This window comes from Ischnura elegans, chromosome 10 (genome assembly GCF_921293095.1).
Source record: "Ischnura elegans chromosome 10, ioIscEleg1.1, whole genome shotgun sequence".
In the NCBI taxonomy this organism is placed as follows: Eukaryota; Metazoa; Arthropoda; class Insecta; order Odonata; family Coenagrionidae; genus Ischnura; species Ischnura elegans.
This window is the reverse complement of record NC_060255.1, coordinates 103,376,809-103,400,315: the sequence shown is the minus strand read 5'-3', so window position 1 is coordinate 103,400,315 and position 23,507 is coordinate 103,376,809. Positions and strand designations below refer to the sequence as shown.

Sequence of the window (23,507 nt, the reverse complement as noted above, 5' to 3'; positions counted from 1 at the left end):
AGGTGTTCTAGATCTGACTCACATCTTGTATTTTTAGTTAACTGAACAGATAATACAACACATAATTGTTAATGCCTGCACTGAGGTGAATCACCCTTGAAAAATATTTGTCGTATTACTGAGTGTGCACAGTGGAAAAACTTTTTGACCTCACTAAATCCGATTTATTTCACATGTAAAACATAGGCCGTTTGGCGGTACAAAGACTATCACTTGCTAAAACACGATTCTCGTAAAATGCCGTACTATCTAAACCTCGTTTACACTCTACATAAATTAGCTATGACAAAACAGATGGGAATTAATTCGCATTAACTGGGAACTAACTTGAGGCAGAGCTGATTTTTTCCTGTTGAAGGATAATTGAAAATAAATGTGAGAAAATCCTTTTCCATGTTCAAAAATCATGTGTTGTTAAATAACTTTCACCTTTTTCTAATGCACATAACACTTCAAAGGAAACTTGAAGTTAACCCTAGGAAGACTTCTTGTCCACTTCATCTTCAGCTGCTCACCATCTGGAAAGTGAAACACAGAAACTTTTTCACCGCCCACACAGTTTCCTCGGCAATTAGGAACACAACACTTATTAAGCATTTTAGATCTGGCAAATTTAAAAGAAAATTTTGGGCAATGGCAATTAGTGACTTCGATTAACTTAAATCAGGGCACAACTAGATCAATTTCACCCATGTGGTCATGTTACTTCAAGCACGAATATAACATGGAGTCCCCTTGACTACAAGCAAACATTGGCCTCTGCTCAGTGACGTCACACGACAGAAGATTTGAGGTCCTCAGGCCTTTTACTTTAGGTGGCATTGGCACATGCCACAGGCAGCCTTATGACTTCATTTCCCCGCACGCATTTCAAGGTATTCAGCACAATGGGGGGCAGCTGCCCCCCTCACCCGCTAGAAGCAAAAGTAAATTTAGTTCAAAATAAAATTTTTGAACAAATTTTCTTTAAATCCAAGAAAAGAGATATTAGTATAAAACACGTGATTAAATTAAAAATATTTTTCGAGCAAACAATTTGAAAAACTAGGTAATAAAGCGCTGCCATAATTTTCTTGAAATTTTGGTTTTCTTAACCTTTCCTTCGTTACAACTTGAACGACCATGGCTTGCCCCCCTTTAGTTTTGTTCCTGGGTATGCCCTTGCACACAGGCAAATTCACTCCCATTCGAAAGGAAAAACAAACAGCAAAAAACAAAAGTTTCATGGCACCGCCAAGAGGTGGCTCAGCTCAACCATGATGATTCATTACACAAGCAAACAAGAATAACACCTGCTAGTGTCTCAGTTAGATTCTTCTGATTAACCATCCTCTTCAGAGTTGAATCTGCGTGAATCAACATACATTTCTACCTTTTGCTGCTACTAATTAGGTACACAGATCCTCATTTTGGGGTGGCCAGTCTCCTCCCTTATATTGCCCTCAGACGGGTCGGGACGGGATGGGACCACCATCATCAACTGTAAACATCATTTTGGCCACCATGCCAAGCATAACCTCAGTGACAAGAGACAATCGTTTCTCTCGGGATACTTAAGGAATGTTGGTCTGATTCAGTCAGATGATTTTGGCTCTTACATACAGGGTTTGCCTTTCCATATTTCTCATCATGGCTCACCCAGGCTAACAGTTATTAGCAATACCTGCTGGAAGATAATACTTGGTGGGCTAAGGTTAAAGTAACTCTACATTAATTCATTTAAAATATGGATACCCCATGATATTTCATATTGATATATATATGAAATTTGTGGAAATAAGAAAGCGATGTAAATCTCTTTCCACTCAGTGTTACTTTAAGTACATGGAAAATGTTGGTGAATCTGTGGCTAGAAATCCTAAATATTTTTGGTCTTATATGAGGTCAGTACATGTGGTGTTCGGAGCAATGCTGTTTTCATCATTCCTTACCACGCTAGACACTACTCGTATTTTACATCACTCTCAAGACTAATGCGGGATGCCAATGGTACCTGCAGAGATGTTGATTTTTTTAGGTTGTCAACTACACAAATTAGAAATTATATCAGTCACCTATAATGGACTGGTGAAACATTTATTTGAATAATTTAGGTATTTAGATTAATGTATATATTGAAATATCCACAAAGACTTTATGTATCATCTGATTTTAACCTGTTTTAATAATTACCTATTTTGATTTTTCAAGGATTTCCTATTTTGATTTTTCAATGATTACCTATTTTGATTTTTTATGATTACTTATTTTATATTTTTACTGATAAATGATTTTTTCTGTAAGGCTATTTTTCTTTATGTATCCTTCATTTCCTTATGTATTATCTTTCTGTGTCCATGTATTCCATGTTAAAGGGCAGCATGCCCGTCAATAAATAAATAAATATGAACGGTAAACATATATGATGGAGTTACAATGCATACTGTGGCCATCCCCTCATCAATGATTCGTGTAACTAATCCACAGTTTGGTACTTTATTTTTTCTTCATTTTCCTCAGTTTTACGGTTCCGTTGTTCCCGGCCCTTTTATATTTTTCTATTTGCAACCACAATCGGTCACTTTTACACAGCAGTGGGCAGGAGGCAAAATTGCATAATAAGTACCTAATAATACCAATAATTTATTCCCCAATGACCACACTTACATACAGGTAGGTATAGGATTTGTCGGTACATACATATAATATACATAAAATCAGAAAATAAAAAGAAAAGTCACAATATGCATACATAAGGATGATTGCAAAGATGCATTATTCACTTGCTGTTTTATTAATGTTCCCAAAATATTCACTTAATGATCCAATAAAATCTTAGCCAGATTCCTTGCAAATAAAGATAGATTTTTGGAAGATTGAATGTACTTTGGTAACATATTAAAAAATGTCTTCATGCCCATTGCACTAGGGCTGTTGCTAGAGGTTCTTGTTTTGTGGCGAATTTTTGTTTCTCATGTCATGAGAATGGATGTCCTGACAGGTTCTCACAAGGTGAAAGTTGGTCTTTGTAGGTAGAGAGATTTTATGTCAGTAAAAAAATGGGATTGTTAGTATTTTGAGCTTTACTGGCAGTGGTCCCTTATGTGGTTCTCATTGGTTTTCTAAGCATGCACTTTATTAACTTTTTCTGGTTCAGAAAGATTTTTCCAGTAATATCACTGCCAAACCCCAGAAGATTATTCCATATGCCACACTAGAATAGAAATTTGAAAGGTATGCAGATTTCTGCGCATGGATTGATAATGTTTCTTGCAAGAATCTGACTTGGTATGAAACAGAGTTTGGTGGTGGTACAGGTAGTTCCTTATTTGGAGCGAGTGCCTAACTCCCAAACGGATTAGATCATAAAAATAATACAAAATTTTCCCTTTTCAGGGGTAAATTAAAGTCAAGATTGATTGAATGATTTACTAGTGTGCAAATTTATGATACAATTAATTAAATTGACACTAGAGGTTTACCACAGACTATATACAAGATTTTGCTAGAAGTCTGAGGCATTGCAGAGTTAACTCAGGAATCACCACTAATTGGTAGAGATACGTGAAATTGGTTATGCTTTTTGCTAAAATTCGTTTTAAAACTATGTGATTTCGATGTCATAAAAAATTTTGATGGTGCTATTATAATGTTGAAATTTTTACACATTTCTAGGAGTGTTATTATTTTTTGGTGCTTGTTTCACCATTTCTTATACTTTTTAAAAGAATTTTACATTACATTAAATGCAATTTCAACAGTACAGAATTTCTCAGGAAACCAAATGAAGGAAATGGTTAAGGTATACATATCAATGGTTCAAGCATTAATATTATAGAGTGAGCAAGAAAAGGTGCACCGTGAACACTTCACTTGATTAATTGTCTTTGTGAGGAACACTTGAGCAAAAATTGAACAAATAGTATTGAAATTTGTTTTCAGTTTCATTGTATTAATTTAGACCAATAACACAATATTCAAGCTCTACCTGCTTCTTTTTCCCTATAATCAGAATGTATTCTTGGCGAATACGATCAGTAGACGGCAAATGCCCACTATCCTTAATGTATATGGACTTCGAGATCCTTATCCGAATTTTTGGATTATCAAGTTTCTTTACACTGATTGCAGCATTTAAAAATGCTTCAGCAGTCAGGACAACAAACTCCTCTTTCTCCTCCTTCACTTTCTTTGACTGAGTAATTGTATGTTTAATTGATAGCTGTCATTTTGCGGGTCCCCTTTCTTTTGCACGTTTATGAGTATCGCAATTGATGAGCTTTAACAAGGTGTAATATCTTTCACATTCAAGTCTTTTATCCCAAAAGTTACACAGTAATACTTTGTCTTTCACATAAAATCCTTGTGAGCCAAATTCACTCGCCCTGGTATGAATGGTAACACTAGGTTTTTGGCATTTTAAAATTCATTTCCTTTGTTTGATATATAAAGCTGTAGCCGTGATTAATAACAGTCCAGACACAAATCATGACTGTTTTCAAACCGAGTGCTGGGTAGCTATGGAATAACCATAAGTAATGTATAACTTACATTTTGACCAAATTTTTCATGTCATGGGCTCCCTTTTGATAACCCTTACCTAGGTGCTGAGGTAGGTTCAACAAAATCGCTTAGTATGGATTACAGCTGCTGCTAATCGGTCAAGAAAGGCCGTGAAAGAAGCACACATAACTAAACACAATCGGATACAAATAAACTTGAACCGGGGGTGTGTTGAAATGCTTTTTTTGCGAAAAATCCATAGAGAAAAAAATCATTCGCCTTGACCAGGATTCGAATCCCGGTCAAGGCAAATGATTTTTTTCTCTGTGGATCTTTCGCACGATTTTGCCTTGCGGGTGACTCCCGTAAAAGTCATCACCGCGGCTAGTCCCGGTATACTTTGAACTAGTCTAGAGCGAACACCTCTTTGTGTTCTATGTCCGGGCCTGCTCTCCGGCTGTGGCGCTGTGCGCACGATTTGGACTGCTTTTTTTACATTGAAGCTCAGTGGAGCACTGAATATCCATCCGCTAATAATTAGCACCCCTTCTCCTTTCTGTTACTTCCTTCCCCCAACTGCTAGCACTTCGTGATTTTAATTAACAATAGGTCTTCATGAATGTCTTCAAACAAGACGAATCGCGCCGTTGACGGCACGGCGCTATCCACGGCCACCGTGGTCACCGGCACGACGGTGCGCCGTCTACGGCGTGAAATGCAAGCATTACTACATTGAGGCAACTTTCTGACGTTACGACTTTTCGCCAGCCGCCGTTCACGGCACAACGGCGCAGGCCGCTTTCAGACGAGACGACTCGCTCGCCACGCCGTATGCCGTACCGTGAACGGCGGCCGGCGGAAAGCCGTTTCGTCTGAAAGCGGCCTTCCGTTCTCAGCCAGCGGCCATGTTTTAAGTCTACAAAATTGTTAAGTTAGACCCACACTTCAGATTTTCCTGCAACAAGTTATCCGATAACGCTGTTTACTGTGTCACGGTGTGTAATCGGAATTAATGCTCGGTATTGATACGTGCCGGTCGCGTGAACTTATATTTACTCTCTTCCGCGGCTGCGATAAATTTCTTTCGGGTTTTCATTGATTCAGAATATCCAATTCTTCAGGAAAGCGCGTCATTATAGACATTTCCGATAATTTCAGGATTGATAAATGTGAAGCGAAGAGAGTGGCCGTGATTAATTTAACGACAAATTCCGGCAGAGACACTACAGTGCGCGATACTACATGAATTCATTGTACGCGAGACAAAACAAGCCAGATGACCTTAGAATCGTAGTGAGATAGATCGAATGAACGTCAGCAGCGTTAAACAATGAAGGCTTTGGCTTTAATAGATTATCACTCATTCGATGTGTTTTTTTTTTGCTAATTCGCCAAAAATCGCAAAAAAACAACGAAATTTCGTTTTTATTTACTGATTTCTCGTTATTTCTTGTGATTTCGCGATATCGCGTCTCGCGAATTTCACGGATCTCTACTGATAGGCTTTGACGAGGCTGAATAACTAATTATAGGAAATATGTACTTAATACTCTTAAATTTGAATTCCAGGATGCAGCTTTCACGCAAGAAGACGCAAAGCAGTTGAAAGAAGAAGAGAAACTGCTGTTTGAGAAGCTCGCCAAATTAGAGTGCATCACTCAGAAACTGGTGGATTTGGGTGCATTCCCAACACCAGACTGTGATTTTAGTTACCTCCCACAAGACATGGAGGCCAGAAGTCCTTCTTCAGATGACAACTTTTACAATGACTTAACAAGGTGTCTTGATGAACCAAATAGGGGAAGTAGCTTTGAAAAATCCAAGCTAAGCATGACGTGTGGGGACAGAACTTTTGAAAGATCATCCACAATTTCTTCAAAGCAGAAGAAATCCTACAGCCTCCCACCAGTATCGCAATTTCTTTCAAAAGCATTTGAGCTCCCAAAAGTTATTATGTGTCGTACGACCAAGAATTTGCCCAAAATTATTGTGGCTGATAATAAAAAGAAACTTAACATAGCAGAAGGGAAACCAAAGTGGCCTTTTCCAAGCGTTGATGCATCAATGGACCCAAAAAATGTAAATATTTTTCTCATGTAATAATTATATTAGTGTTGTTTTATAATCAAAAAAAACTATGAATGTTGGGTATGATCTTAAATATGGAATGAATTTTATATGGCAGATAATATCAGGGTTTTTTTTTTTAATCAAACGAAAATCTCCAGGAAATTACAGCACATAACTTTAGTGCCCCACAAAGCTCTACTCTTCTTTGCACATTAATGTGGTCAGTTACTGGCTAAGCCTCAGAAGAATCATTTCTGCAATGGACTGAATTTCTAGGAATGTTGAAAACATTGGGCTAACACTCCAAGAGTACATTGGAAGAAATATTTGGCATCAACATCCTAAATTCTGCAAATCTGTGTAAAGCATTTGGTGACAGTGAACAACATGTCAAAATATTATGCATGGATTAGATTCAAAATATTTTAGCCAGGTTGAGGGGTGAGATTGCATAAATTTGCATAAGGGGTTTACAGTCAATGGCAGATCCAGGATGACAACAAGAGGGGAGCTAAGTGGGGGTAATCTCCCAGCAGTAGTGGGGATCTGAACAAAATTACCATTCTATCTAGCGTAAAATGATTCTTTCTTCAGCTCTCGAAGGGTCAGGTTGTGTGTTCCGAGCACTCCTGAAACCTGTTTCTTCACTGACTGACAGCAATCACCTTGGGCTTTCACTCCGCTGATTCCGTTTTCCTTAGTGTTGTGATTTTAGTGTGCGCTTCTCCTAATCATATTTTGCAAAGTTGTTATAGTAGTAAGAGTGTAGTAGTGACGTAGTATTGTGAAGCAGCCTGGTCTTGTAGCTGTTGCTGTGCCTGCCACGTGACGGGGAAACGGGTAAGTAGTCACTTCATGCAGAAGTAAGAACATCATAAGTAGAACATCTTATTTGCTTTTAATTTTTCTTTTTTCTTGCTTTATTCAAGTGTCTTATTAGTTTGTAGTGATTGCCTAGTTACCATTTAATTGTCTCGCTTAAGGGGTAAGGAAGTAGTATGGTACTCAGAATTATTAATAGATTTTAGGTTTTAGTAGGTATTAATTCTTAAAACTTATTTGATCCTTCAAGTGCGTGCGAGCTCTATCACTGACCCTTAGCTCTCCTTATTATTATTAATTGTCTTAACTAACTCCTTAAAAATTACCTACTTCTTACGCAAAATTTGTATCATTGTTATCAACTTAGTGTAATTTCAAAGCGTTTTATTAAAGCCCTCAGAGTAGTACGGCTGGCCGGTCTTCTGTAACTAAAGTCAAGAGCAAGGCGAAGAGCAACCTGCTTGAGGCACACGGCGCCGGACTTGAGAAATTGGTGGCAGAAATACACGCCGGGTTAATGGGTTTTGGGGAAGCCCCATGATCTGGGCATCGTAGCATTTCCTCTAAGACCCTGCGCAGCACCAAGGTTGTGTCCCTGGCATGCTCGGGGACGAAAGCCAGTGCAGAGGCCTCGGAGAAGACAGTGCAGTCTTCGGGTCGGGGGATGACTGAGGCCCAATTGGGTGGCTGTACCCTAAGGGCAGGGGGCGGTGGCACAGCCGAGTCTGGGAAGCGGAGCCTAACCCCATCCCCGTTAACAACAGCTTCGCGGTTTTGTCGTAGGACTATTCTGGGGGGCCAGTTGGCGAGCTTGTGAGGGATACAACTTCGAGAGGCAGCCGGGTAGGGTGGGCGGGAATCGTTTTGTTAGGGAGTTCCAAAGTACAGCAAATTTTCCTCCTGGTGAAGAAGAGGGCAAGGAGGGATGGAGCGGACCAATGGGTCACCTCCTGGTGCATACCAGGGGAATTAGTACCCCATATTACGGCAGAGGTGAAAGCAGCAGTGAAGGACATGGACTGCTCTAGCCTGCAGATGGTGGCCCAGGTCGGCACTAATGATGCCTCTGAACAAAGAGCCGATGAGATCTTAAATTCCTTTAGGGATCTAAGCTTGGAGGTGGAACTTGTTCGGAGGGGCACTGGTGTTGATATGCGACTATCCATCTGCAGCATTATTCCATGGACAGACTGCAGCCCTCAAGTTTAGGACAGGATTGCCTGGATCAACAAGAGGCTGTGGTAACTCTGTGTGAGCATTGGGGCAGAGTTGGTGGATCTTCGGCTGGTGCTTAGATCGTGCCGGGCTCCCCTCAATTCGTCTGGGGTGCATTATTCCAAAGAGGCGTCTGAACAGGTGGTACATAGGATTTTTGAGCACTGTAGGTATTTTTTAGACTAGAGGGTAGGCCATCTAGCGGGACAATTAAAGATTTAACTAAACTTAGCCTCAGAGGAAATCCACATTGCAAAAGTATTCACAGGAAAGTAAGCTTAGAAGTGGTAAAGCAGAGCAATAGCATCCCAAAATCCAGAGAATACCATCCCATAAAGCGTGCTCCAGAGAAAGTAAACATACCAAATGTTATTAGTACTCCCAGTAAAATTCACCTGCCTAGTTCACAAAAGCTTGGAAAAGAACCATCCGAAACTCAAACTAAAAAATATGACACGAACCTTGTTGTAGTGAATTGCCGTAGGATAAAAAACAAGCGTGCCGAAATCGAGCATATTTTTTCAGGACACAGACGTGGTCATGGGGACAGAGAGCTGGCTTATGGAAGATACAAGCGATAGTGAAGTTTTTCCTCCAAGATATTAAATTTACAGATGCGATCAACGCAATAAAACAGATGGCAGAGTTTTTATAGCAGTTTAATCACACTTACACAGCGCCACCCGTGAAATAACTGACAATGGAATAGAAAGCGTATGGTGTACAATTAAACAACGTAACAAAATGAGTATTCATGTTTGCTCTTTTTACAGACCTCCGCACTCCTAAGTTGATACTATTTACCAATTAGAAAATCAAATATCCGCATTAACTCTGAGGGACAGTAAAAGTTTAATAGTTATTGGGGGAGATTTTAATTTTCCATCTAAAAATTGGGATACTTACACTGTAACACAGAATTCAAGGAATAGAGAAATCAGCGAGATCTTACTCAACATACTAGCAAATCACTCTTTCGCCAAAGTAGTTGACAAGCATACGAGAGGAAATAAGATATTAGACCTATTAGCAGTTAGCCATCCTAAGTTGATAAAAAAAATCGATATTATTGATGGTATAAGTGGCCACAGAGTGATTTTTTCAACGTTAAAAATTGATGTATTGTCAGCTGTTAAACCAAAATGCAACATTTAATGATTTCATAAATGTAACTTCATTTAATTTGGCGAGATGCCAAACGACTCCTATACAATATTGGTAGATAAAACTGAGGATAAAAGCACAGATATAACATGGAAACACTTCTTAGAAATTCTGGGCCAAGGAATCAACAAATATGTTCCACAAAAACTGAAAAGTGATAATAAAGAACCACACTGGTACAACAACGATGTCAGAAGGAAACTTAGGAAACAGAGAAAACTATACAACTTGTACAAAAAGTCCATTACGCTAGGTCATAAATCAAAGGAACTTGAAGCAAGAGAAAGTTACGCTTCACAACGCTCAATAACCAAGAAATCAATTCAAACGGCACAGCGAAAGTTCAAGAGAAAAGTACTCGGAGAACTAATCGAAGAATATGTACTTTAATGCTACATTTTAAATTACTTCTGGTGTAGTTTGGGGTTTAGCACGACTCACAAATAATCAAACTTGCCTGGGCCCATTTGAGAATTCACTTGTATCCTTATCGTTCCTATTAACTCAAGGCTTTTAGCGATAGTTTTTGCTTGCGACCCTTTTCTTTTTTTGTTGCCACTTAACTTTTCTATTGCTGGTTATTTCGGTGAAAGAGCCTTCTTCATTCGGGATTTTACCTATGTCCGTACCAAAAACCTGCAGCTCAAAGACTGCTGTCTCCCTCTTCTCTGTAGCCACAGAAATAATGTTCATCAGCATTAAGTAGAACTATCATTCAGGGCATTCTTTGAAACCGTGTATGGTAGCTCAAGATGTGGGTTGTAGCTTACAACTACTTTAGGTTTCTTCATAGACAAAACTTGTTTCGCTGGAGAAACTTTAATACTGTCAGCAAATGAAATAGGTTTTACTGCCTTGAGTAGCTCATTCTCCTTCATGAGCTTCTTTAGTTCATTTTTAGGAATTCTATGTCCTCAGCCATGTTGAGAATTGAATATTTTGACAAGCAGCACTGCATGCACTTCCAATACAAATGGCAGTTCTCAAGTAACACTTTTGATGATACATCATAAGCACTTGAGATGCAATATTAAAGGGCATTAGTTGCAAAATAAACTGTTTTTGTTCACTTTCAATAAAATTTTGCAAGAGCTTCACCAGCATGCATCTTTACTGACAATGAGTGCCATTTTGACCTGGTTTCAGTCTCACCATTACTTAACAAATAGTTTCCCTATGACTTCAATAAAACAAATTTCTATCTGAAAATTAAAAAAAAAAACGAATTGGCAAATTAAAATATTTTGGCCACAAAAATCACATTGAATAAATAATTTGTCCTTGTTGTTTCAGGAGGTTGTAATCTGTTTGACTGATCGCCTGAAAGAGAGCTATTCTGTTCAAGACAAACTGGTATCTGAAAATGCTCAGCTAGAAGACATCCAGTAAGTATCATTTCAATAATGATTCAGTTCGAAATAGTGGTGCCCTCAAATGATACACTAAGGAAAACATGTCATAAATAAAAGATTAGATGGTAGCATATTATGTATATGGTTGATGCACATAAAAGAGGCTCCCGAGAAAATCGCTTGGAAGAGACAATAGGGTAGTTCCCTTCATCAAAGAATACAAAAGGCATGGATGGCGTTTCGTTACCCACCATTAGTGTATTCATAATAAACAAATTATTTGGTTTTAGAAATCCCAGTTTAGACGAATGTTAATGGTCAATTTTAACCTCATTTGAAAAAGGACAGAATGGGGGCCATGCAATTCCACTCCACGTGACGTCACAGTGCTAGATGCTAAACTAGTAGATAGAAGTAAGGAGTTGGGAAAGGAAGTGGAAGAGGGAAAAGGTGAAAAGACCTTCAGAATGAGGGACTGATGTGTATATAGAAGTGACATCTATGGTGGCCATGGTAATTTAGATGTCATGAGGAATGGGATAGGATTGGGGACGGTGTAGGAAGTTGTAGGTAATTTTGATAAATAAATAAATAAATATTTTATTGGTCCCGTTGATATGTAGTGACATATATAGGCCCCGTCAATAAAGTGACAGTACATATATAAAGAAATTTAAACAAAATACAGCAATATTACATGTCTTTATACAAGTATTCTTTTACATTATAAAAACAATTGTCAAGTAAATATTCTTTTAATTTATGTTTAAAACATTCTAGTCTTTGCACATTTTTTATTCCATCTGGTAAATTGTTAAACAATTTGCATCCCATATATGCAGGCCCTTTGCTGAACAGAGAAAGGTTGTGAGTACTAGTTATATAATTAGATTTTTTTCTCGTATCATGATTATGAACATTTTCATTTGTCTTCATATGGGATGATAGAGACAAAACTAGCGGTTGGAGGTAATATTCAATATTCTTTCTGCTGGTGAACTGCAAGACGAGACTATGGGATAGCCAGGATGGTTGGATTTGTGCATATTTGGCAGAATGTAAAAATGTGGAGCATGTGGGGCTGGGGGGTAAGGATGGAGATGTCAGTGGAGTAGAGGCTTTCCAGTGGGACACGTCCCTGGAGGAAAAATACAAGACATTTTCTTGGAAGGTGGAGTTAGGGACATTAGACATGAGCGTGTAAGAGGAGGTATCTGTCGGTTGTTTTTCAGCTTCCTTAAACCCTTTTTCCCAACCGTTGGTGGCCAGGCAGTAGAGAGCCAGTAGCCAATCAGAGGCACTGCCCCTTCCACCTCCCAATTCCCCTCCACTCCCCTCCATCCAGCATTGCCTGCCCATGGGAATAACTGTACTACGTAAGGCATAACAAGCATAATCTCCAAAGTTCAAGTTTGGCAACACTGTGAGTTATGAGAGCGATGTTCACAGCACAAAGTCTGAGAGAGACTGTGGCCTCCTACGCACCTGCTTTCACTCTTCTCTGATTGGCTAGAAGAGAGGGGGGGGGGGGGGGCTCGGGTGTGTTCGAGGTTACCTGCCATCAGTTGGGAGAAAGGCTATAATGTAGTCAGAGGCAGTGGCGCAGCGAGAGGGGTTTTGGGGATAAACTCCCCCCCCCAGAGCTCAGAGAAATTTTTAAGTTTAATCCATTTTACTTTATTGGATTGATATTACTAATAGAATAGTGCAAGTATTAATAAAATATCCCTCAGAAAGCTGTAAAACTCACCATTTTGAACCATTTATCTTAAAATTCCGCAATTCACTAATCTCACACCTACCGCTTATCCTGGTCGGTATTCCATACCCCCTCACACCCCGGTATTAGTTGCACCTAAACCCCCACCAGCCTTAATTCCTAGCTGCGCCCCTGGTCAGAGGTGTTGAGGAGAACTAGTGTCAGCTGAGGTTAAGACAATTTCAGGATTGTGGATTGTTAAAATATACAGTAAAACCTCTACACAACGAACCCCCATACAGTGAAATTTTAAGGGAATTTGAAGTCACTGGCCCGGTCCTGGACCTGTCCAATGGACAATGCATGCAAAAGAATCGTCCCATAATGAACCTCTCCACTAACAAAAACTCCATAAAAAGAAGTCTGCGCTTGGCCCCAAAACATATTGAGTGCCCCTTAAGAACGAATTATTGAGGAAAAAAGCATAGTCTTGCATTTACAGGCAATTCTTTCTGTAATGAACAGGAAATAGAACCGCAGGGGAGGGTACCACATCTTAACCGAACTTCGATGGGTTCACATCTGACACCTATGGTGTGGAGGGTATTGAGGAAACCTGACGCTTTGGCTCGGTGGAGGCCATTGTCATCTCTTATGCTTCCCACCATAGGGGACGTGCAAGGTAAGCCAAAGCGCCCCTCCGCATGGCTACATCCATTGCTTTGCTCTGCACGGCCCTCTCTCTGTTACTTTGCTCATCGTGGATTGGTCTTAAGCTCCACTCCGCGTGGCTCCATCTTCTGCTCACCTATTTCTTTGCTCCGCACTCTTCCGTCTATCGCTTCGTTTTGCAAGGCTCCATCTAATAAATATAGTACTATTATAGTACATATATACTATTAACTCTATGCTCCATCCACTCTATGGGGCCCGAGCCCCCTCAAAAATTCGATATGGGGGTAATGAAAAAATGTACCAGGCTTGTCGATTTTTCCCAGAGTTTCAAGTCGAGTCAAGGAGAGTCGAGTTTTCAGGGTTTTAATGTTAATCATATGACTCTTCTAAAATACCAAAAAAAAAGAAACACTTTAAAACTCACTATTTAAAAAATTTCCTGGGTCAAGACCCCCAGTGTGGATCCCAATATTATTTTTATAAGTCTGGTCCATTGCTTCACTCCCCGGAGCTCCATCTATTGCTATGCTTCAAGCAGGAGCGCTTGACAAGTCATCGTTCCTCTCATTGTCAGACCCGCCAAGGAGGCTCACTAGTCAAATTGGTTTGACAGAAAATTTGTGGAGCAGCTCTTTTTAAATTAACTTTCGATTCCTATTGAGCATCCCCAATAGAAAACCAGCTTTCCTTTCTTTAGAGTCATGGAATAGAGATTTAGAGTCATGTTGGGTCTCCTAAATAAGCTTGTATCCTAAATCTGATGGCACCACCAAAATATGTACTGCCTTTGGAGCAACAAAAAATTAACTATTCTGGACATAATAGCAGATAGAATAAGAGGTATGTAAATAACATTTTGAGATGATGAGAACCGCAAGTAAAATGTGCACATGTAATCCATGAACCACATTTTCATTCAAATTGAGGTGAATCATATCATTTCTCAGTCACCTTTCAATGAAAAATAAATTTAACAATGCGCAATACAAAAAACACGGTTCGGAATAGGAGAATTAATGATACCTGTCAATGTTGCTTGATTGCCAACATGTAAATTTAAAATATCACTTTAATATTCACGAGAAAAAGAAAGTTCATGCTGCTCAATTTAATCTGAAAATTCGATACATCAAATGATATGCATTTATTTTCTCAGGTACCAATTGCAAGAGGAGATATGTGCAAAAGAACAAGGTCTTGAAGATTTGCGGCGCAAAAACAGCCAAATCCAAAATGAAATGAAATTGCTGTGCTGGGAAAACAAGCAACTACAAGAAAAGCTTGGTGATAAAAACAATAAACAGCCAAATAAATCCTCTTGCAAGAAGGAACAAAACAAAAAGATGGAGGAAAACATGATCAACCGCCTTCAGATGCAAATGAAAAATATGCAGAGAGACTTGCAGTGCATGCAGATGGCTAGAAAGCAAGCAGAGCAAGAAAGGTGCAGACTCCAAGAAACTGCATCTACAGTGAGAAGCAGGGTATCTATTTCGTCCCTCACTACAGGATGTTTATTTATTTGCTAATTATGATTACAATGATGACTTTACATACATTTCTTTTTCCAGCCAATAACATCTCCTCCTCAAGGGAATCAAGACAGAAATTACGAGAAAATTCAGCAAATGAAAGAAAAGTACAGCAAATTAACTGAGGACTACAAAGCGAAAGTGACAGAAGTGGCTGCCATGCATGTGGAAAATGAGAATTTGCTTTCTGAACTTGATCAAAAGAAAAAATACTTGAAAGAAGCTGATACCACAATAAAAGAGCTTCAAGATAAATTAAAAGCAGCCAAAGAAACACCTGAAAGGGTACCTACGCGTTCTCATTTACAGTATGTGCCAGAAGCATTTTTGGGCCAGTATCTTACGAAAGGCCTTTGCATTATTTTTCCTCCTGATTTTTATTCCAGGGATCAAAAGCACAAACTAGTCAAGTAATGTTCCTCGAACAACAATTGAGAGATGCCAAAGATGAGCTGGAAGAATTGCATATGAAGCAGCAGGAATGTGAATACCAAGAGGAGTATTACAGAGAGAAGGTAAATAAATATACTTATCTAGCATGCCTAGTGTGGCATCATATTTCTGACTTAAATTTCTTTTTGTAATCAATACAATACACAGTCACATCTTATGGATGGTTATGCTGATAAAATATAAAAATGGCTATATTACTGAGGTTATTCTTGTACATTCCAGTATTTGTTGGCTCAGCAGCAAGTTGAAGAACAGCGTCGCCAAATAGAAATGATGGAGGCTGACAACAAACGAATAACTAAACAAGTGGAAGAGGAAATCCAGCGAGTTAAAGTAAGTTATGAGGAATAATATATTGAAATTATTGAGACATGAAAATTATGATATGATTAGCGCTAACTAGTATTTATGCCCAAAAATCACATTTTATTGTTCAGCGCATAACAATTCAGAATCTTCCTGACTCAACAGTTTATAAATAGGCAAACAATGATAAAGACAGAGGCTAATAGGTGAAAATACTAGGCAGCTACTAATGTCCCAGGCAAATTACTGGAGAAATCACTGAAGTAACCCATGAATTGAGTACATGTGCAAATTAGTTCTTTATCCTGGTTCTAATGCTACATCAATGCAAAATATTTTCTCGTGAAACTGTAATGGAACTTTAAAAAAATCCTATGGAGCAGAAGCTGAAAGCAACATAATTTTAAAATAGGGGATGTATTCATTCAGTTACTTTTTTCATTTTTTTCCCAGAAGAAGGTTCCAACCCCCCTCATTCCCCAGGTCATGCCCCCCAACGCATCGTCCTGGCTAGGCCCCTGCGGTTGCATGTTCTTGACATTGTTAATCTTTTCTCTAACCAAAAACTTTCTGGGAAGTATAATTGTGACAAAAAACTCAAGTATTGGCAACTTTCGATGAAATTATTATAGTTAACATTATGGCATATGTAACATGATGGCATTAGAGTTGACATGAAACGTAAAGCGAGATTCAAAAGGCTTAGAGAAAGCACAAGGGCCAGTTAGAGGAAGGAGAAGGGTATGGGGGATGAAAAGGGGGGAATACATAGCAGGAACTAGGGAAGAATAGCATGGGAGAAACAAGAGACATATGCAGTGAGTTGGGTAAAGGTGGAAAAAGTTTATCAGGAAAAGAGAAAGTTTTTGGATGGGTGAAGAGCATTCAGATGGAGGAGAGTAGGAGGATTAAGAAAGTATGGATCACAGAGGAAATGATACGGAAAATAGAGGAGAGAAGGAAGTAGAAGAATGGGGGTTCAGACGAAGGCAAAAGAACACATACGGAAAGAAATATGTAATAGATTTCAGCAGGAAAGCAAGGGAGAGTTGGTGGGAAAGGTGTGGAAATGGAAAAGGATAAGGAGACAGTCAAAACTATCCCTGCTGACTAGAGCAAAATAATGGTAACATCAACACATGCATTTGTCAATTACGATTTTGTTCCAAAGGCAGTACATATTTTGGTGGTGCCATCAGATTTAGGCTACAAGCCTTATTTAGGAGACCCATCAACCACTTGGGAAATATTTTTCCCAAATGGAAGTGTTAAAAAGACCCATCAATTTAGATATGTGAAACTATTTAACGTTCTCTGTAACTAAATATATGATGACCAATCATCTCACTTCAGTGCCAATTTCAACAGAAGTTAGAGGAATTGAAGTCACTGCCAGAAGTTCTCAGAACCACTCAGTGCAGACTTCAAGCTGCCATTCAGAAGCAGAAACAAGCAGAAGAAAGGGCTTGTGAGCTGAAAATGGAGGCTGAAGATGCTTGTGCTAGGGTAATGCAATATCATTATTATTTACATTCAAATTTTTGTATTGAAATGTGTAATCTGTTTACTGTATGTTGATACTACCATATAGTGTGATTTGATGGTGTATGTGAGTGTGTTTGTGTGGGTGTGCATGCACGCAGGAGTTTTTTACTGCACAGTTGTACATGCCTGGATGTCTTATCAGCTGTCATTTGTTTTACACAATAAAATGTACTGTGCTCGATGTTCCTGGTTCAACCACTTGTGCTTAATTCTCTCTCTGCTGAACTAATCACATCCTAACAGATTATAGGTCCAGAACATGCCCAGGATTCCTAATACATCCTGAATAAATAGATTCCGTACATTTTTTTTTCGGCGCAAAATTTACTTGGAGCTATGATTTATCATAATTTATGCAAAAAATAAGTCGGTCATGCAGGGAGAGCACGTTATCTCGAGAGATTAAAAGTTTAATTTACCATTGTGATATTTTTAAACTGAGTCTCGTGTCTATGGGGGGTTGCACTTCGCTCAAAACAATGACCTCCTATGAATACGACCACCTAGGCAATTATTTATGCGATAGAGAAGTTGGATAGGATGAAGAATTACTGACAATGGCACACTCAAATGGAGTACTTCCTAAATCATAAGGAACTGTTTGACCTGACATCAGCTGAACCTGAGGCAGATTCAGCAGGAGTGTAGGATATAAAAAAGGACTTCAAAGGCAAGGGGCAAAATTGGCATGCTTGTTAAACCCCAGAGCCAAATGCACCTCGAAAACAAGCTGACCACCAAACAAATGTGAGATGCATAGAAAGCCGCCAACAAATACATTGCAGCCAACCAAGTCTGCATAATGTTGGAGAAGTTGCTCACGATGAAGACAGAGCACTTTCATTCAATGGACCATTATGTGTCTAGCCTTATTGGAGCAGCCCAAGCAGTCAACTCAGCCAGAGGCAAGATTGAGGAAAGCCTTGCAGCAATGCTGCCGTTGAAAGGGCTCACTACTGAGTTTGGACCCTTGAAGATGACAATGCACACCTCAACCAGGGAGCTCACCATGTCAAGGGCCAATGGGGCTATGTCCATGTCTATGGGCCCAAGGAGCTATGTCTGTTGCAGCTGGAGTATTCTCCATTGAAGTGGAGTAGTACTTGTTGATCTTGGGTCGAATATCAAGTCGAGTTGAAAACTACTCGTGAGTAACGAGTCGAGTACGGTAATCTCTGGATCAGGTATATCACAATGCATGCACTAACATATTCTCATTTTCCCAAGCCTCTAAAGAATTTTCTCTTCTGAGCACTTAGTCTCACGTAAAAAGAAACAGATGATGAGGAGCTCTTCAATAAACTTCGAACTACATTGGTGAAACAGGCAGATCGGTTAAAACACGCCGAGGGGAGCACAAGAGAGCAATGGGGAATTTTCACATTTTTGAAACTCTTCAAATTGCAGGAAACCTCTAGGAAAGAATATCTTCCAGGGGAAATTTTCATTTTTTTAGTTTTCAAAATATTCAAGGTCAAAGTGAAGGAGTGGAGGTACGAGGCGTGAGGTTTCAAGATTGTTGCAGTATACCTATGCCCGGAGAGCGGTGTGTTTACCTACGTTAAGTGCTGTTTATAATGTCGAATTATAAATATTGGGAGGTGCCTGTGCGTTCAAATACATCATGAAATTCTAATAAAATATGTTTTGTTTTGCCGAATAATGAAGCGAGAAGAAAGAAGTGGGTTAAGGCGATGAAGAGGATGAATGACCTGTCGACGAAAACGATGGGATTTGTTTGTGAAGACCACTTTAATGCAAGTAATTACAAGAGAATTATGCTGATATATAGAACATTTATAAATATTTATGCATTATTTTTGTTGTGATTCACCTCAGTATTGGGTTGCATAATACTTTCTGTAGACATTGTTATCCTGGTTGTTAAAATGACTTTCTCATTAAAATTACAGATGCAAGAATGCGTCGAAAACTGGATGAAGTAGTGCATGATACCATGTAATTTAAGGATGAAGAGTTATGTAATGCCCCATAAATTTGCATGCCAGAATAGTCTGTGCGATTTTCTGAATCTCTATTGGAATTACCTGCAACTGAGAACTCGCCTTCAATGTATATAAAACGGCGAAAAATGAAAACAATGACGCAGTCACTGAATGAAGGTAAATGGTATCCCATGTCATATGATTATTGTACTTTTTGAATGGATCAATGATTAATCATGATAAGAATACTTAACGGGTGCATAAAGTAGGATACCCTCCCTCTCTCTGAAATCAATTGATTTGCATGCATAGTATACTTATCTGAACTCCCTCAAAACCATATTTGCTATCTGGGAGTGTACAATTTGTAAGAAACTCACTGATACATAATCACTACCCTCCCTAATCAGCTGACTAAGTGCCACAGGAACTTGAGAAAGTGGTGGAGAGCCGAGGTCAGGACAGTGGCGGATACATATGGGGGCATACCCCATATGTATCCGCCGGGCCACCCGAATTTACGAACATTGCAGAACCACAATTGTAACTTTTTATATCATAAGATGGCATTGTCTTGTATATGTTAGTAATCAATTTAAATAAAACTTTCTTAAATTTTATTGTGACGTGATCATTTTTCGTTACAATTAAAGTAAAGGTAGCTCAAGATGTCTTTCGTGCGCCCCCACTGAATATTTTTCTACGTCCACTACTGAGTCAGGAAAAGTTTTCTGCCAATCAAAGCCAGAAACAAGAACTATTGGTGTTCAGAAAAAAACCCTCTTTCTGCTAATGCTGCTACCTCTCCAATGAAGCTCTTTTGCATGGAAAAGTTGGAATAGCAGCTAGCGAGAGTTGCAGTTCAACTGAAGAAGAGAGTGATCAGTGATTCCTACTTTGGCAGCAGCTCTAACATGGAATCAGACAGGAAGATATGTAGCCAAAGGGCCAAGTATACTGTGTTTTTCTTGGAAAAAAAGGCAGCATTGTATTTAAGAGTAGATTGTGAAAATTATTTTATAGTCAATTTGCTATCAGGAAAGACTGGGTTACTATTATTATGGTTATGTTCAGGAAAATTAGACTCAACGAATCCTTCAATATTTTAGCCCAGGAGACCTCAATGTCACGCCCTTGACAGCGGCATGATATTTCTCTGCTTCCATTATTCTGGTGGCAAGTTTTTTGGGTTGACAAAAATAAGATGTTGCTTAATATGCCAATTCCCTTTCCTGCTCACTATTCGCATGTAGTGTCAATTATTGATCGTTTAGTAATAGACATTGAATAGCCAGGTAACTCAATTTGCAGCTGCACCGATCAGTTTCCATTTCGAGCCCACCGACTGGACATCATTCCGTACCAACAATGGTTTCCCTACCAACGACGACACCTCCAGAGATTCTGTATGTTCGTCGGTATCAAAACCGAGTAAAACCAGTCCATATAGTTCCCCCTCCTTCCTAAACAGGGAAAAACTGAATATACCCGAAGTTAGAAGTCATGTGATGCGTCACCACCAATGAAAGAAGTGTAAAAACCAGTGAAGTCTGAAAATGCTCAATTCCCACAAGTTCCAAGGATGGAAGATGGACGGAAGCAATCGCTATGCAATTTGTTGATGTTGCATTAAATCTTTTATTTGAGGAAGTTGTGATTTAGATTAAGAGAAAAGAAATTGTATAAACTGTTAATATTGCTTATATAATGTGTAGTAGTAGTGCTCTGCCTACAGAAGCGAAGGAAACAATATTACAACATTGAAATATAGTTTGCATGTAATAGAGATTGTTGTTGTTCAAATGAATTACATACTTCAATTATCCTTGAGATCATATTTTTTTTTTAAATATTGGTACCGGATTTTGCTATTTATCCATACCTTTGTAATATACTTGTATACATAAGTTCTGCCTAAATTTTAACAATTGAAAGGTTATGATGGCATTGGCCCCAATGCAGACAAAATCACATGCCATGGAATGTGAACATAGAATTCAAAAGCAAATGTAAATGTTGTATTAGAGGAGAAAGTAAGGAAATTTTAATAAAAATATGGAACTGGGAGTAATTAAAAGAAGTGTAATGACAAGGGCGTAAAGAAATTGTGATTGGGTGAAATATATGTACGTACAAAAGTTGCGCATTCCAAGTGAGAGAAAATGATATTACTACGGCAAACCTCATACTTATTGACAAATATCTTCTTTGATCGTAGAGGGAAAAATAGCTGCCGATAAAATGAAATATAGTTGCCTATTACAAATGAAAGAAAGTTATAACATATTTGCAGCAAACTTCATATTTAATTATAATTAACATATTTTTACGCCAAAGGAATCCACAACTGATTGCACAGTGAAATATAGTTGCCTGTTCAGAGTAAAATAATGTGATAACATTTCAGCAGACCTCATTTTAAATAAAAATATCTTATTTCTATGTCGAGAGAAATGCCAAATGACGTTTGAGTGAAATATAGTTGCCTATTTAGAGTGAGATAACTTGATAACATTGCCGCAAAACTCATATTTTATCAAAAATATCTTTTTTTACGTCACGGGAGTAAGTAAATGATGATAGAATGAAATAAAGCCTATTCCAAGCGAGTGAAAGTGATAATGTAAACAAGAGAAAGTCATAACATGGTGGAAAACCTCATGTTTATTTACCAATATCTTATATTTATGTCAAAGTAATCAATAGTTGATGACACAGTGAATTATGGTGGCCTATTCAAAGGGGGAGAAAGAGATATCATTGCAGCAAACCTCATTATTTACTCAAGGATGAGAGGAAAACAAAATAAAACGTACAATGTGCACAGGGGAATTCTTGAAACCCACTAGAAATCGGTGGCCGTATCGACACCTTTTTGATGTCGGTACGGCTACAAATGATTTCCCATTTTCATGTCAGTGCCGCACCAATCGGGTTTGTACAGATCGCATGACTGCTCACCAGGAGTCACGTGTGACGTCCCACCTGACGAATCGGTGCCGCACCGATTGGAATACGGCCCCACTGCTCACTGCACTGGGTGACATACAATGCATTTTCTTTCGTAATGTCTCTTGTAGGTTATTTTAAGGGTGGTGTACCTGTTAAAATTGTAAGTAATGATAAAATGGATGGTTTACGAGAAATTTGATTGGTGACAATGGATTCCTGGTGAATATTGCTATAAGAATGATGTATTACTTTGATGAAAAAAATTTCATGCAACTTCCCAATTCGACCGGGGAAATGAACGAACTCTGCAGTAGCCAAACATGCAGTGCTTGGCCACAAAATCGACCTGAAAGAAACAAAAATTGCAGCCAAAGTGAAAGGTTTCAAACAGAGACTCGCAAGAGAAGCCATCGAAATAATAAAAGAGAGGAAGAGCAATTTTAATAGCTACACCACCCTTGAAATAAGTCGTACTTGGCAACCTGTAATCCAGAGAAACACCCAACAACCTACTCCTCCAACTGGTGATGGGCACTGTGCGAGTGAGCCAGTTCAAATGTGCGACTCAGCAGATGGAGCTGTGAGGCGAGAGAGTCTTATTTGGTGAGTCCCTCCCCTCCGCAGACCACTCCCTCCACGCACACTGTGCGTGTCGGAGTCGTGAGCGGAGGAAGTTGGACTCCATGCGCACGCGACTCGTTCCACAAACATTTTCCTCCGTGTGAGGCTCATCGCACGTTTGGCGGGTCAAAGGGAGCACAATGTACTTTTCGCGGGGAGCCCACTGCTCACCCTTTCACGCCGCTTCAAAGATTCTCCTGGTTCATTTTCTGGGCATTACTCTAAAGAATCTCACATGTCCCTTTTAGTAATTCTCTCTCCTGCATGTTCCATGCATCATGAAAGAAAAATGCTGGAAGATGCTCATGTAAAAGTTTTCGGCACGAGACAAAAATGAAAATTAGTTCTAATGCAAACAACTTAGATTAATCGATGAAACTAATTATTAATTGTTAACATGGTCATGTAGTTTCGGAGAGAATATTTTGTCACAATCTAATTTTTTAAATTGCCATCACCTCTAAGCACAGGAGACGGAATACATTTTCCATCTTCTTTTCCATCTTAGGAACTGCTGCATTTTAAATCTTCGTGTATACATTCACCCCTCACCACCTTCCCCTCTTCCCCTTTCTTCAACTACCCTCTCCCCCTCCCCTCAACCCAGAAGCGCTTTGCTGAGTCGCACTGTGTGAGCAGCTCCTAGGAGTGTGCTATGAGCGGTGAGGCAGCT

At 39.1% G+C, this 23,507-nt stretch overlaps 1 protein-coding gene across 1 annotated transcript in view; it reads left to right on the top strand.

The window, feature by feature from the left end:
• Positions 1-23,507, top strand: part of LOC124167270 (myosin heavy chain, striated muscle-like) — a 54,775-nt gene that overhangs the window by 19,130 nt on the left and 12,138 nt on the right. The window contains exons 4-10 of the mRNA XM_046545179.1: positions 6,052-6,561; positions 11,047-11,138; positions 14,636-14,963; positions 15,051-15,296; positions 15,398-15,526; positions 15,687-15,797; positions 17,124-17,276. Coding sequence (XP_046401135.1) covers positions 6,052-6,561; positions 11,047-11,138; positions 14,636-14,963; positions 15,051-15,296; positions 15,398-15,526; positions 15,687-15,797; positions 17,124-17,276 — 1,569 coding nt within the window. The remainder of the gene's footprint in view (positions 1-6,051; positions 6,562-11,046; positions 11,139-14,635; positions 14,964-15,050; positions 15,297-15,397; positions 15,527-15,686; positions 15,798-17,123; positions 17,277-23,507) is intronic.